Raw genomic sequence first — 16,979 nt, forward strand, 5'->3', positions numbered from 1 at the left:
AGGTACACATGTGCCGTGTTGGTTTGCTGCACCCATCAACTCGTCATTTACATTTGGTATTTCTCCTAATGCTATCCCTCCCCTAGCCCCCCACCCCACGACAGGCCCCTGTGTACACACACACTTATTTCTAAAAGAATTAATTTTAATTACACAAGTTGATTATCTTTGGATAATCAAAAGGTAAAACATTACATTTATGTGTAGAGCCCTTTTTATGAGCCACCACCCCAAATCCTGATTTTCTTCAAAAGGTAACCACTATGATCACTTTGATATGTATTTTACAGACTTTTAAAGAATTTACATATGTATACACATATACACACAATACATGTATATGCTCACACTGGTAGGATAGTTACGCAAGAAAATAAATGGTATTTATATATCTATATCTGTACCTTGCTTTATGCCAACAACATGTCTTGGGGATTATTTCCCATGCTGGAATTTTAAGACCTACCTCTTTCTTTTCACTTACTGCATAGCAGTCCACAATATGGTTATACCATAATTAATTGCCCTCTTATGTGGACATTTAGCTTGTTGCACACTTCTCAACTACAAGCCATGCAGCAATGAATTCTGTAGTGCACTTGTGCAAGCGATCAGGCAGTGGTTCTCACTGTGGCACCCAGACCAGCCGCATCTGCATCGCCTGAGAACTTGCTAGATGCAAATTCTTAGCCCTACCCTAGACTTATTGACTCATAAACTGAGGATGGGGCCCAGCAATCTGTAGTTTAACAAGCCCTCTGGTGAATCTGATGCATTATACAATTTGAAAACCACTGGCAGGTATGTCTGTTTCTACAGACACACATGTACGGATACAGTCAGTTCTATAATGTAACATATGTGTTCTTAAACACCACTGTGCTATGCAAAAGTATGTAATAAAAGGCCTCAGGGCTTATGAGAAAAATGAGGTTGGGGCACAACAGTTAAAAACTTCATCAGTGACACGTTAAAAACAAAAGCTGGGAGACCAATAAAAATGATAGTGCAGTTTTATACATGTTAAATGGGTAAATACACAAATGCTACAGTAAATATGGCACCTTCCCTTGAAAAGACCAGAAGTTTGCTTGTGTAAGTTGGTATTGGAGGGGTTGTCCCTTGTGAGTTTTTGGGTAGTGGCGGAAGGAGGGTTACATGAAATTGGAAGGTAAGTTTTAACAGCAGATGTGGTGAGTGTGGCTCCTGCCGCACGTGGTGAACTGAGGCAGTTGGTCATGTTGAGGTGTGTGCGTGTGTGCATTTTGTGTATTCCTATATGGCTCAGTCCATTTGGGTGCATTTTTCTGATTTTCCCTAGCATTTCTTGTGGATAAGCAAATGTGAAATTGGAGTTATGTCCAAATTTTCCCCCAGTGTATCAATTTCCTTGGAATAAATTTGCCTTTTCAATACAGGTGTCACAGCTGTATGTATGGATGCTTATTCTTTTGCTTACATTACACAAAATAACTCCATACACTGTACTGAATGCTTTTCCTCACTTAATATTTCTTAGAGCGTTTTCCATATCGCCACATAGTTACTCGTTTTTTTTTTTTTTTCAATGGCATTTAAAGCATTATGAGATGACTAAATTGATCTCCAAAATGCTTGCAACAACCTACACTCCCATCAACATGCTTCCTACACCTTGGCCAATATTACCTATTATCACATTTATTAACTTTTGCCAACCACTAGTTAAACGTCTCTTTCCTTCCTCTCCCTCCCTCTCCTCCCTCTCCTCCCTCTCCCTCCTCTCCCTCCTCTCCCTCCTCTCCCTCCTCTCCCTCTCTTCCCTCTGCTCCCTCTGCTCCCTCTGCTCCCTCTGCTCCCTCTGCTCCCTCTGCTCCCTCTCCTCCCTCTCCTCCCTCTCCCTCCTCTCCCTCCTCTCCCTCTCCTCCGTCTTTCTCCTCCCCCACCTCCACAGAGACATTTACACTGTGAGGAATGCCTCCCATAAGTACACTGATAGAAAAAGGAACTTTAAAAGTGTGAAACAGGTGGCGAGGTGGTGTTGAAATGGTAAAAAATAAAAATAAAAAAGGAAATAAAATGGATATGAAAGAAAACATAAAAACCTATTAAAAAGGCAGAAAAAAGGAATTCCCTTTCTACTTATTTTTCACTTCTACCTTTGCTAAATACAACTTATCTACTTTATGAGATAAGATATTGAGTTGACCCTGTAGGATTCCATCTATCACTCTAGCTGGTTGACATCTCCAAAAATGCAGCTTACACTATTAATCCATTTACTTCAGCAAAACATGCCTAAGGGCATCAGATTCTTCTGTTTATCAGTATTGGGTTCCTTGGCCCCAACAAGCTCAGCAGATACAGCTGAACAGAGTGATGTGTGGTGGCTTCAACTCTTGAGTCTGGGGCTTCTAACAGCAAAAGTGACAGACATAGAGGCTCATGCAGGTGTCAGATGTTTTCCTGTAAAGAGGTTGGCAATGGACGTAAATGCTTCCAGCTGGGCACATTACCAGGCAGGAAAAGCCATAATGATTTAATAATGAAATCACATTGGTTTATGATCATTGTTCTTATTAGGAAATATCATTGCTTTTTGATGATTTATTATGTGAAACTGAGTTTTCATATAAACACTGTGATTTGCATTTATTTGTAATATATATTTGCATATGTATATATATCTGAGTGAGAATGACTTACTAAAAGTAATCACCAAAAAAAGAGGATGGAATATTGATGTAAATATGCCACAAATATTTAAGGAAATGTAGAAATTATGAAGATTATTATGATGTTGCCACTTCAAAATAATATTAGATGCATTTTCCTTTATGTGAAACTGACAGAGAACTAGTAGCTGGATCCATCTCTGTTTTGCAATTAGGCTTTTGCACCTAATCACAAACTATGATATTATTAATAAAATATAAAGAATATATATAAGGGTTATATAGAACCACCATTTCCCTTCTAAATTAAGGACTTGCTTTCCTGTCCTCATTTCTCCTCATGTGTTCTGACATGGAGGAGAGAGAGAAAAAAAAAGTGAAGAAGAGGGAGGAAGAACATTTTGACTTATGAAAGAGCTTTCAGTCTCATGGGGCCTGGAACAGTTGCTCTGGAGCAGTGAAGGACACTACAGAAGGCTTCTCTCTCTCTTTTTGGTTATGATTCTTTGCTCTATCAGCTGTGATGACTTGTAAGTACAGTTCCTAGGATCAACCCAGGGTGCAAAATTTAGTGGTGAGTTGCAAGGGCAAAGCAAAGCATGTCTCCCACTCATCTGCACTCAATGTCAGGTACATAATTTGGGAAGCCCAGTGCAAAATAAAAATGTGGGGCCTCTTGTTCCAAAAGCAGGAAAAAATGCCATTGAGGGGGCTAAAATATAAAGCCTTGCCCTATCTTTCATGGGCTTTCTCTTTCAACTTGTCATGGTATTGTTTTATTTGCTATTCAGTGCTACTATAAGAAAAATTAAAGACGTAAGTCATTAGCATGAGTGTTACTTTTCATCTCAATATTGTGCAATGTCAGTTTTAAATGCAAACATAAGAGCATTTAACTTGTATGTGGAATCACCAAAATTACATAGTTTGTATTTTGTAGCTTGTATGTGCATATGTATTTTGTTCTTACCAGCATGGAGGAAATGCTGAACAAAACTCAACTGTTTTTATTTTACTTCTTAATGCATGTACATTCTACCAATACTCTCTACCTTTGGTTTACTGATGAATAAAGAAGGACTAAAAGGAAAAGAATCTATAGGTTATTGTATAAGTCTGTTCTCACACTGCTAATAAAGACATACCTGAGACTGGGTAATTTATAAAGGTAAGAGGTTTAATGGACTTACAGTTCCACATGGCTGAGGAGGCCTCACAATTATCGTGGAAGATAAAAGAGGAGCAAAGTCATGTTTTACATGGCGGCAGGCAAGAGAGCTTGTACAGGGGAACTCCCCTTTATAAAACCATTGGATCTCATGAGACTTATTCACTACCATGAGAACAGTATGGGGGAAACCGCTCCCATGATTCAATTATCTCCACCTGGCCCCACCCTTGACACATGGGGACTATTACAATTCAAGGTGAGATTTGAGTGGGGACACAGCCAAACCATATAATTCACCCTTTCTCTGTCCTTTTCTGTCATCATTTTCAGTGTAGGTGTTTGGCCAATACAGGGAAGTAACAGGTATAAGAAAGGTTATGACAGGATTCCTTGGTCATTCATGTTTCTTAGAATGCCACTACCTTCTTTTGGTGGTTGAAGCAAATTCTGGTTTGAATGGAAAGTATGGCCTCTTAGGGCTATCAGAGCTTACTCAGTTCTAGATGTATCGTATTTACCTTGTATTTGTTTGGCATCTCGCTGAACTCCCATGCACTATGGGCCTGATGGAGTCCTGTGCTCCTGGGGCATTGTGAATGCTGTGTGTAAATGGGGCTCCTAGGAACAACAGACACATATTGTGCACATTTTCTCTGCTCACACACACATGTTCCATTGTCCCCTCATGCTCCACTCAAAAAATACAAGTTCAAAGATAAAAATCATTAAGAATTTCAAGATAGTGGCAGGAGAAGATTAAACTAAGTGCAGGACCCTTCTCTCTGTGGGGCCTGTGTGACTACACAGGTTGCACACCCACGAAGCTGGCCCTTTCTGTATCAGGCAAAGCTGCTGGACAGCCTGAAGCCTCATGAGCATGCCATGTATGAAGGAGCCCAGCTTACAGCAGGCTGGATATTGCCAATAGTGTACCAGTGCAAAATGGTTTCCCTGAAACCTTTAATACACTTATTTCAAACTCAGTTGAATTTATATCATTGAGACTGCTAGATCTCTTAGAGGGCTCCCAGTGCCAGGAGGAGTGCCTTTCAGATGGGTCTTTGAAACCTCAGTGTTATAGCTAGAACCAGGTACTCATCATTGAATCAATCTCTCTATATCTCTTAACATTTTTTCTTTCTCATAGGATTTCCAGCAGGAGAGCTCCAGAAGCCTTTCTTTTGGGGAACAGAATATCCTCGGTGAGTAAATGAGTACAGAAACCAGTTACTGACCAATTAGGAAGAACATGTTGCTTTGGTAGAGGACAGAAGAAACAAAGTCAAAGGTTATTCAGCAGAAAGAAGCCATGGAATCTGGCGTGGGTCGCCTGTACTCTTATCATTTTAGGTATTTGTTTTCTGATCCTTGTTACCAGGGTGTATGGCTGGACAGGAAAGCCATCTTACACATAGGTGGCTTTCATTTTTATGCATTTATTCTCTTACCCATTAACTCATACTACCAGTATTTGGACATTGAAGGATTGTTGGGATTTGAATTGATGGGATGAGTCTAAAACCATTCCAGGTAGAAGAAACAGTGTGAGATAAGGAGGGAAAAGTGTTGCTATAATGGCAGAGTCTAGTTTGGCTAGCCCAAATGGTATATGAAAGGAAGTAGTGGAAAAGAAGATTGAGGTTTGATATTGGAGGGCTCTGCATGGCAAATAAGGAGCTTGGATACTAATAGGCAATAGAAAATATTGAACTTTTTGAGCAAGTTAGTAAGATAATCGAATTTATCTTTAGAAATATAACCTGTGTAGCTACAGAATAAGTCAAAATTGGTAGTGTATGGACTTAGGGATACCAGTTTAAAGGTCATTTTAATACCAACAGATTGTAGACTCATGTAATTCAGAATTTCCATACATAGTAGAGATTCTGATAATATTTGATGTCAATAATATCACCATTTCTATTATATACTTTTTACTTGCTTTTGTGTTTTAATGCATGGAAAATTTTAGTCTTGATTCTATACATTGAGTCTCTTGTGTTTTGGTTTGGATATATGACAATTTAAAAATATGTAGGTTTAAAAGATATAGATTCCCATAAATATATCAATAAGAGAAATATGTTGGCAATGTTTTCATTTGGCCTTTGGGCTTTCCCAGTAGCAGACCTTGTGATAATTATTCAAGTGCAATTAGTTCTTTCGGGAGGTGGTACAAGGAAACACCAGTAGGGGAGTGGAGAATTGACACAGTGAGGGAAATAAGCCAAATGAATTATGTCCTGTGAGTCTTTTATGGCTGCCAAAATGAATTACTACAAACTTAGTGGCTTAAAATGACATAAACTTATAAGCTTATAGTTCTGTAGGTCAGAAGTCCAAACTGGTTCTCACTGGGCTAAAATCAAGTTGTCAGCAGGGCTACTTTCCTTTCTGGAAGCTCTAGAGATGAATCTGTTTTCTTGCCTTTTCTAGTTTCTAGAGGGGGCCCACATTCCTTGGCTTATGACCTCTTCCTCCATCTTTAAAGTTCCATAGTCACATCTCCTTCTGACTCTCATCTTCTGTCTCTCCCTTCTACTTATAAGGACCCTTGTGATTACACTGGTACCATTCAGATAATTCAGGATAATCTTCCTGTTTTAAGTTCAACTGATTAGCAACCTTAATTCCGTCTGCAGCCCCTTTACTGTGTAACATAACATATTCACAAGTTCCAAAGATTAGCATATGGACATCTTTTGGAGGCCATTATTCCACCTACCACATGTGTGTTACAAAGCCAGTCATCACCATGGGCAACTGGAGCTCAATCTTGCTGGGGAACTGTAAAACATGCTTCAGAGTGATCCCATCTCAGGGACATGGGAGCTGGGGTATTTATCTATCCTCCAACTCAACTTCCATCATTGATTGAGGGCTCCTACCAGGGGTACCTGGCAGTGCCCATCCTAGGCCAAGAGGGCTCTAGTGGCTGGAGAAAGTCTTCAGGCAACTAATTTCAGGTGCTGACATTTGAAGGCTGTCAGATTGGTGTGCTCAAAAATAGTGAGGGCTATGAGGACGTGGGCAGCCATCGATAAAGCTTACTACAGGGAAGCACCATCATTAGAGTAAATAAAAATTGCAGGTTCTTATTTAACCAAATCCATTACTAATATCCCAGGCCTCAGCTCCATAGTTTTCTTTGGTGTTCAGATGTTTGGAATCAATTTGCCCTGCTTTTAAGTTTAGAAATATATATATATCTAAAAAATTAAAGGTTTAGGATAAATATTCTTTAAGCGCCCTTCAAACTGAAAAAGTCCTATAATTCTTTGATTCTGCTTATTGTTAACAATTTAACTGAGCTTCTATTATTGTGGTTGTATAGCTGGAAACTAGGAAATAGTCTGGTTAGATTTCTGAAGTTATTGATTAAGTGATTTGTTTATTGGGTCTGTGAGCATGTTAGTGTCTATTTGTTTGTACCTTAGGCTAGGTCATAGTTAATACTTGAGTGTGAAAGAGAGTTTTTTTTCCCTAAAGACTTCTTTGTCCTCATCCACTTAATGAATAGCTACTACGTATCATTTGGGTACTCAGCATTGGGAATATGAAGATGCTAAAGACATGGGAGTCATGGTCCAGTGAGATGGCTTCCCATATGTTCATCTATTCTGTATTAATAAATGGATAGCCTCCAGAATCAAGGGAGTGGGTATGCTTTCTGCTCACAGTGGTCAGCTTAGTCCTCACTTGAGTGTTGAGTCTAATTATGGGGCATGAACAAGCTGAATTGTTTCCAGAAGAGAGAATCAGGACTGTAAATGGTTGAAGACAACGTTTCCCAAAGTGTGTGTTCCATGAAATAGTAATAGAGGTAAGATATCCTCCCCTTCCCTCAGTTTTGGGGAATCATAATAATTATCACCATAAAAATTTCCTAGAAGCTCTGCAAGAAAGAAACCTATTTAGATGTGTTTAACACAACTACCTTTTTTGTACCCATTAACCATCCCCACTTCTGACCCCAGCCCCCCACCACCCTTCCCAGACTCTGGTAACCATCCTTCGAAATGTAGAGGTTCCCAAACTCCCCTGTGTTTTGGGAAATGCTGATCTAGAATTCATGACTGAAGAATAAGAGTTGAAAGAACTTAATAACACTTGAAGTGGAACCTCATAACTGTCTGCATATTTTTGAAGGAAAGTTAAGGTGGTAGAATGACTTATTATATTCAGGAGATTCAGCAAGTGTTCAGTTAGAGGCTACACTAGACCAATAGATGGGAGCCATAGAAAAGACATTTCAGATCAGCATTATGGAGAGCTATTATGTTTAGACCCGCCCAAAGAGGAAATGGGTTACCTTAGAAGGGGATGAGCTCTTGGTCATTGGAAATACCCAAGCAGAGTATTATAACCATTTGAATGGGTTTTTCTAGAGGGGGCCCATTCCTCTAGTAGGAAGTTGGAGTAGATGACCTCTAAGCCATTTCCAACTCAGAAATTTTTATGAATTTATGATTCAGGCATAGGACAGCCCTTACTTGATAACAGTGTGAGATCATGATTAAGCTAGACAGCAGTATAGTTGTTTTGTTGTTGACAGCAAATCCGGTGCATATGTTAAACCCACTGAGTAATAAGAACAAAAGAGAAACTGAGTAGGTAGTAAAAGTGGTGTCTTCTCCATTTTATTTTTGGAAGACTAGATCTTCAGTGCAAGAAATCTTCCAGTTTCTGGCCAGCCAGTCACGGTTGCATTTTAAAAGGGCGAGTTTATTTTTTTATGCTTATTTATTTATTTATTTATTTATTTATTTATGAGACAGAGTTTTGCTCTTGTTGCCCAGGCTGGAGTGCAAAGGCATGATCTCAGCTCACTGCAACCTCCGCCTCCCGGGTTCAAGTGATTTTCCTCCCTCAGTCTCCCAAGTAGCTGGGATTACAGGCATGCGCCACCATGCCTGGCTAATTTTGTATTTTTAATAGACATGGGGTTTCTCCATGTTGGTCAGGCTGGTCTCGAACTCCCGACCCCAGGTAATCCACCCGCCTCGGCCTCCCAAAGTGCTGGGATTACAGGTGTGAGCCACCACGCCTGGCCAATGACATGCTAATTTAAATACTCTTCATTGATAAAATAGAGGACATGAATCTAATATTATGAAATATTATTATTGTCAGGCTTAGTCATATAAAATTACTTTTTCTTTGTCTCTTGTCCAAAGGATTGTGATTAAGTAACTGAGAATTGAAACTTAAAATGATTCAATCATTTTCCGAATTCTCTATTACCTTTTGCAAATAGGAAGCTTGTTGGAGCAGCCCCGCTTAAAGGACATTTATTGCACAGCAATTTCTATAAGCTTCCATTGTTCATGCCTTCAACTCATCCAGTCAACAGCATTGACTGAGGGATGTAGAGGACCAAGTACTTATTCTCAGAGCTGAGAGACCTGGAAAAACTAAATGTTGCAATCTGCACACTGATAGCTACTGCCGCAAAAATTAACACTATGTAAAATTACAAATTTGTCCCACACTGCTATGATAGCTCTATGATTGAAATGAATAATTTCACTCTTACTTCTTTAATGAAGGTTTGCAATGATGGAAAAACAGTAGGAAGCATTTTTTCAAATGCAAATTACCTTACAGGAAAGAAATAACAAAGGAAAGCATTGCCACCAAGGGGAAAAATTAAATCTTACACCACTTCCTTGGGTGTAGTTGAGACAAACAGTTAGCATGGTAAGGATCATTTATGTCCTGTAATAATAACATATTACTTTAAAAATTTCCATTCGTTCCAGTTATGGGTCCTATCTATTTGCTGGGTGACTTTGATGTTGCATGTCAGGAACTAACTGTGAGATATTTTTAGCATAATTGCAAATCTTATGAAGAATCTTCACAATAAGGATTCTAAGTGGTGTGTAATTCTCATCCACAGGTTAAATGACTAAATTAAGATACATACAGATCTGTCACTTTCATGAGATGGTAAAGTTAACTAATCAGTTAAATCATTGTTACTTTCTTACTCTGTACAAGGTGTAGAGGATATAGCAATGAACAAGTAGATAAGAGAGTGGCCTCAATAGAACTTATATTTGAGAGAGAAAATCCCAGACATACATATGGAAGCCCCATTATTGATTTGTTCATATATTCTTAATATGCTTTGCTATGTAACAAAGCACCACCAAGCAACCATTTATTAGCTCATGATTCTGTAATTTGGGCAGGACTGAGCTGAGACAGCTGGTCTCTGCTCTGTATGGTGCTGGCCGGGGTCGCTCAACTAGGGCTGGACTCACAGACAGGTGAGTGAAGGCGACCTCACTCACCTGTCTGTGCCCCAGTTGGGCTGGCTCTCGTGGCTGGGGCATGGCAGGGCCTCTCTCTCTTCCTTTGGAGTCTCTCAACTTCTGGGGTTTCTCACTTGCTTCATTTGGCCTCATTCTGTCTAGCTGTGTAGTTGAACTTCTTTGCAAGTGACTTCCAAGAAGGTGGAAAATGGAAGCTACTAAGTTTCTTAAGGCCTAGACCCAGAAGTCATACCTGACCCCTTCCACTGCATTCTGTTGGTCATAGCAAGTCCCAAGGCCAGTCCAAATTTAAGAAGAGGGAAATAGATTGTCTCTTGATGGGAGGAGGGGCTATGTGCATTCAGGGGTAGGTAGAATTGTTGGTGTCCCCTTTTATAGATAATCTACCACATGCTTCTTCAGAGGTGAAGAGAAATAATGTGGCAGCTTTTTCAAATCTTTGCTATTCAGTTGCTATCTTGTCTACAACAGAAAGAGGAACGTGACTACCTTTGAAAATAGAGTGATCCCTTTTAATCTCTATTCCTTTTTTTTATGACTACATTTGGAAAACAATTTAACTTCTAAGACTATAGTGACTTTTCAACAAGTTTCCAGATAAAATATAAATGATATATTTACTGACAGGATCTTTTCAAGCCCTGTTCTAGGTGTTCATAAATATATGGCTATAGCAGATAAAAAAATCATAGCAATCTTAAGGCTGAAAGGGGCTTTAGAAATCATCTCTTTCACATCCCTAATTTCAGAGAGTAGGGCGCTAAGGTTCATATGTGGTAATAATGACAATGTTAGAATTTATATTTTCTTTGTCTATTTCAATTGGAAGGTATGTTTAGATTTTTTACAGCTTTATGGGTATAGTTATTCGATTGTTATTACCATGGTTACTAGAAAGCAGTTTATCTTGGCTTTCCATTGAAAAAATTAAAGGATTATGCTCTGAGATTCATGCTTGTAATTGTCTCCAAATTATGTATTAATGCCATAGATCTCTGAGTTATGGTGCCATAGGAGTAATTGTCGGACATGAATTTACACATGGATTTGATAATAATGGTAAGTACTGGTTCATTTTATAAGCTGCTGCTTTTATAATAATGTTGACTATATGGATGTTAATTGTTATGATTATCTTTGCATAGCAGCAGCATCATAGCTTGAAGATTATCCAAAGCAATATGATTGCTGATTGAAAACTTCTCACCGTGTCTTGCTGTGATGGCTTGCAATAAGTAAACAATTGTTCCCATTGGTGATCGGGGTAGACTTTAAAAAGCAGCCTTGTAATTTCAATAAAATTAGCTTTGCATTTAGATCAGGATTGCTGTAGCTGCCACAATAGTTACAGAGATTGATTTATAGCTTCTCCCTTTGTCATTTATTCATTGTCTTGAGATATTCTCCGTGGAGGAAGGAGCAAGCTCTGCTCCAACGATGATTATACATGCTGCCAAGTTAGGACTCGTTGAGTTAGGACTCTGGAGCTTGGCTGACTGGTTCCCTTTTACGATTTCGAAGATTATGCATTGCTTAATCTATATTTTTCTCTATACTGGCTTATATTCTGATGATGATGATTATTATTATTATTATTATCATTATTGAGACGGAGTCTAGCTCTGTCGCCAGGCTGGAGTGCAGTGGCACAATCTCGGCTCACTGCAACCTCGGCCTCCCGTGTTCAAGTGATTCTCCTGCCTCAGCCTCCCGATTAGCTGGGATTACAGGCACGTGCCACTATGCCCAGCTAATTTTTGTATTTTTAATAGAGACGGGGTTTCACCACATTGGCCAGGATGGTCTCGATCTCCTGACCTCGTGATCTGCCCGCCTCAGCTTCCCAAAGTGCTGGGATTACGGGCATGAGCTACCACGCCTGGCCTATTCTGATTATTTTAAAGTCTATACTTAACTGATAATTTATGTAATAGGATATGCTTTGTATCCTGATGACATTTAAGCAAAAAGAAAAAGCAGAATATGACATAAACTAAAGAAATGGCTTCCTTTGAGAGTCCTCATCATCATTAATCAGCACTCTTTTCTCCTTTAACTTTGGAATATTATCGGAAGGCCACAAGAAATCTCTGAAACTTATGGATTAGTAGCAAATTACTATCACATCCATACCCACACAATGATTTACAGGCAGTCTCAGGAACCAGCTGCCCTAAAGCAACGTTATATAGAAGGGGACCTCTTTCTTCCATCCCTGTAGTATCTCCAACATCCTTCCTGGATGCCTACCCCAGGGCCAGAGACACTTAGGCTCTTCTAGAAAAGTCTTCCTGTACTCCCACCAGCCCTTCCTTAATCACCTAGATTTTTTGCTCCCCTGGTCTTCCCTTCTCTGTTAAAATGTGGCTGACTTGTAGTTATCTGACTCTGCAGAGCTAGACTTTCTGCCTTTGGGTGTTTGGTTTATCTGAGATGAGAGTCTTAGCTAAGAAAAAAAAAGCTAATAGTCCTTTCTTCGTTCTGGACCTCTCTTGATAGGAAATTTGAGTACAGTTCCTCCCCAGAACCTTCTGGAGAACTTCTGGAGTCTTTCTCAAAGGACTGAATCAAATGGTGGCAATTTCACTCTGTAACCAATGCTTAGAACAGTGCATTGCACATATAAGTACATGCCCGGTACCTATTTAATGATTGGTTGGTTAGTGCGTAGAGGACAGTGACTCCATACTATCCCAGGGGGTGGTGTTAGTAGTATGTAGCCTTGCTGAAGAGTTTTGGATTGTTCCAATTAACAACTTTACTTATGGGACTTTTTTGTAAGCTCTCTGTATAATTAAATTTAAACGATGCCTCTGATTCTCATAGTAACCTTGAATATAGAAGACAGTCTAGCAGCATCCAAATTTTGTTTCAAAGGCTGTAGAGAAAATGAAGAGTGAGCACATAGCAAGAAAGCATGTGTAAACTTTCTTCCCATTATGTTTTGGAGATTTTCATTCTTATTCCAAGTTTTCGTTTTAGAGCAATCTTCCCTGTCTAAGCAGGACAGATGGGTCTTCCGTCCACACTAATGGCTGTGGAATGAATCATAACAGAGGTTTTATGTGTCTTTCAGCTCCTGGCAACTTGGAGGAAACAGGTTCCTATAGGGCTGAGTCAGGGTCTATGATCGCACAGTATGGATGACTCATTGGGGCTATTCCTATGGATCATTTGGAATTTCACTGGTAGTAATGCTCTGATTGCCTCCATGGGCTTTCTGAATGAAGCCATTTTATTTCATAATCCAGTGAACACTTTGGGTCAAATCAGGTGAAGACACAGAATCCAAGATTGAATAAGACTAGTATATGTAATAAATTGATGAATCTCATTTTTAAGGTGCTCTTTGTTCCTTAGAAGGAAAGAACTTCCTCAATTGTCTTTATCCTTTTCACCCTTTTTACAATTAACCTGTGACATTGGAGAGAATGCAGGAGCTGATCTCAGGAAGAGTGTTCCCTGCTGTTATGACTGCTTTTTGAAGGCTTGTCGAGGTGAGGGAAAGGAAAGATGAATTTAGTTTCCATAAATAACACAAATGTCTTCGAACTTTTCTTTTTGCTAGGTAGAAAATATGATAAAAATGGAAACCTGGATCCTTGGTGGTCTACTGAATCAGAAGAAAAGTTTAAGGAAAAAACAAAATGCATGATTAACCAGTATAGCAACTATTATTGGAAGAAAGCTGGCTTAAATGTGAGTACAACTGTGGCTAAGGGGGCACCTTGTGGTTCATTTTTCCTCATTTGGACATTAGCGTGCTTTAAACCATTGGTTCTCAAAGCGTGTTTACAAGATCAACAGCATCTGTCTTCCTTGGGAACATTCTTGAGTCCTACCCCATACCTGCTGAATCAGAATCTTTGGGGTTGGGGCCTGGTCATCCCTTAACCAGGCATGAACTTTTTCCTGATATATTACTAGGGCTGGAAAATTACCTAAATCCTTGCTATGCCTCAAATCTATTATACTTGTAGATGAATTTAGGTAAAAATCCATGTGCTTCTTTTAAAGGGAATGTTTATAAACACTGACTTGGTTCTCCTGGTTCTTAAACCATGCTCAGCCCAAGTGAGACCACTGCTCATTCAGGCAGAGAAACCAGAGTCTGTATCCTTGAATGGTGTCTAGCTCTTTTATCAGTGTCCTGGACAGCCATTTCTCTGCCTATATATTTTTAAATATCTACAACTGTGACATGAGAAGACCTAAAATGGGTGCTTCTATGTATCTCTATATAGTGCAGGGGTTTTCACACTGTGAAAATTCATCTGGAGTATATGTTGCTTCAAGAAAAGCATAGCAGAAAGGGGTTCTAGAGTCAGACATGGGTCCAAATCTAGGTTCAACTAGTTTTATGAACTTGGGCAAGTTACTTAATGTTCCTGAGTCTCAGCATCTTCATCTGTGAAATGGGTCAATGTTTCTGAACTCATGGATTTGTTGTTAAGAATTAAGTGAGCAAAGCAATGTGGAGCACTAGCACAAGGCCTGACATAAAGCAAGTGCTCAATAAAAGATAGTTAGTTAATACTCCTGATCCTTTGTGACATACTCATTAGTACCCTATCCCAGGGAAAAACAAAGCCAAAGATTTTTGGGTTAAAAACCCCCCAAAAAACAATAGAACCGTTTTCTTGGAGGAAGGGAATTTATATTTCCTGATGATTATTATATACAGGCATGAAGATGAAACTTTTCACTTAATTGAAACAAATGTATCCTCATACTAGTCCTGAGAGGTATAGATTATTACTAAGTGTACAGGTTTTACATATGAGGTTCAAAGGAATTAAACTGAGGTTCAAAGAGATTAAAATCCATGGTAGAGTCTAGATTAGAGTTTAAGTCTGTACGACTCGAAAGTCCATACTGCTTCCCCTATATCATGCTGAGGTTCTTATTTTAAGTTCATTTTATATCTGGGTGATGTGTGGGTGGACTGCTCTTCACCATTCATTTTGGCCAAAGTGTCAGAGATTGAAACTTAATTCTGACAAACGTGTACCTTTGTCACAAGGACGATAGAAAGGGCATGCCTGTCTTAGCATCAATCCACTTAACCATCAGAAAACAGCTTCAGTTTCATTCCCACAGGAGAGTGGGTGGCTTCCTTTGTGGATATAAGGGCCATGCTTTATTATTTTTCTGGCTTCATTTATAGGAGCCGTTCCTTTGTGCCTGAATCTTGCTTTGTAGTGAATTCGGGGGAGCTCAGATGGGGCACTACAGATGCAGACTGTCAGCAGCTGTTGAGTCTTTTGTTGTTGTTCCTTTTTGTAGCTGTTGAGTCTTGAGAGTCCAAACCTAGGGCCATGTGGTCTACTGAGGCAGACCAGAGTTCAAGGAGACAGAGGGGTGAGGCTGCTCCAAAAGGCTCTAAATTAGATATAAAGCTTAGAGTGAATGGCTGGGCATGGTGACTCATGCCTGTATTGTAAACACTTTGGAAGGCCAAGGTGGGAGGATCACTTGAACTTAGGAGTTTGATACCAGCCTGGGAAACATACGGAGACCCTGTCTCTACAGAAAATTTTTTTAAAAATTAGCTGGGTGTAGTGGTGCATGCCTGTAGTCCCAGCTACTCAGGAGGCTGAGGTGGAAGAATTGTTTGAACCCTATAGTGAGATATGATCACACCACTGCACTCCAGTGTGGGTGAAAGAGAGAGACCCTGTCTCAAAACACACAAACACACACAAAACCCTCAGAGTAAAAAGGAAGGAGATTAAATTTAAGCAGGAGTGGATATAATCATAATCTTCAAGAGCCAAGAGGAGTTGGGACTTGAGAAAGTAGCATATTAGGAAGCAAAGGCTCTGGAGACAGAAGACTGCTTGGGTTCGAATCCCAGTGACATGCGAGCAGTTTACTTCATCACTCTGTCTTAGGTTCACTAGAAGCAGAGCCCAAGAAGGGGTTCCTTAAGTCATTGGCTTTTTTGAGACAGCGTCTCGCTGAGTCACCCAGGCTGGAGTGCAGTGGTGTGATCTCGGCCTCCCTGGTTCAAGTGATTCTCCTGCCTCAGCCTCCCCAGTAGCTGCGATTACAGGTGCCAGCCACCATGCCTGGCTGATTTTTGTATTTTTAATAGATACGGGGTTTCTTCATGTTGGCCAGTCTGGTCTCAAACCCCTGACCTCAGGCAATCTGCCCACCTCAGCCTCCCAAAGTGCTGGGATTACAGGTGTGAGCCACTGCACCCAGCCTAGGTCAGTGATTTATTCAGAAAGTCGTTTCAGGAAAAACCTATAATGGAATGAGGGAAACCTATTGGTTTCAGGAAATGTTTAGCCTCACCCTGATTCCACAGAGGATTCTGGAGCACGAACTGCACCACAGAAATTGTTCAGCCCAGGTACTGGGTTGTTCAAACTGCACATCAGTCAATTACTGGAAGGTGGGTTATAACCTCCCAGCAGTCTCCAGATGAGGTGACTCCCATAAGCTAAGGTTGATCTGAGCTGTTAGCAGTTGTGGGAATGGGTGCACAGTTTAGGCAGAAAAGGAGATCTGGTGGGATATCGACATCTGCTACACACTCTGAGCTTTAGATCCTCCTTTGTTGAGCAAGGGTGGTGGTAATTAGCACTTACCTCATACGACTGTGGATAACAAAGAATATACGTAAAGCAGGAATGGTAGCTTTTGTATACTGAAGCTAGGAGTGTCCTGAGTGATTACAGTGAATAATATTTTCCAAAGATTTGTTTTTATTCATTGATATTGCTTGATACCTGGGTGACTGGGCTAGCTTAAAAGTAAAGTGTTGGTAAGATCCATGGCTTGAAAGTTAAAAGCAAGGTATATTAGTTTTCTGTTGCTTGCTATAACAAGTTACTATAAACTTAGTAGCTTCAAATAACATAA

The 16,979-nt window shown here is 39.9% G+C and overlaps 1 protein-coding gene across 1 annotated transcript in view; it reads left to right on the plus strand.

The window, feature by feature from the left end:
* Positions 1 to 16,979, plus strand: part of PHEX (phosphate regulating endopeptidase X-linked) — a 219,083-nt gene that overhangs the window by 175,759 nt on the left and 26,345 nt on the right. Inside the window, exons 16-18 of the mRNA XM_003317380.7 lie at positions 4,973 to 5,027; positions 11,098 to 11,165; positions 13,675 to 13,805. Of these exons, the coding sequence (XP_003317428.2) occupies positions 4,973 to 5,027; positions 11,098 to 11,165; positions 13,675 to 13,805 (254 nt within the window). The remainder of the gene's footprint in view (positions 1 to 4,972; positions 5,028 to 11,097; positions 11,166 to 13,674; positions 13,806 to 16,979) is intronic.

Source organism: Pan troglodytes, chromosome X, assembly GCF_028858775.2.
Source record: "Pan troglodytes isolate AG18354 chromosome X, NHGRI_mPanTro3-v2.0_pri, whole genome shotgun sequence".
NCBI lineage: Eukaryota > Metazoa > Chordata > Mammalia > Primates > Hominidae > Pan > Pan troglodytes.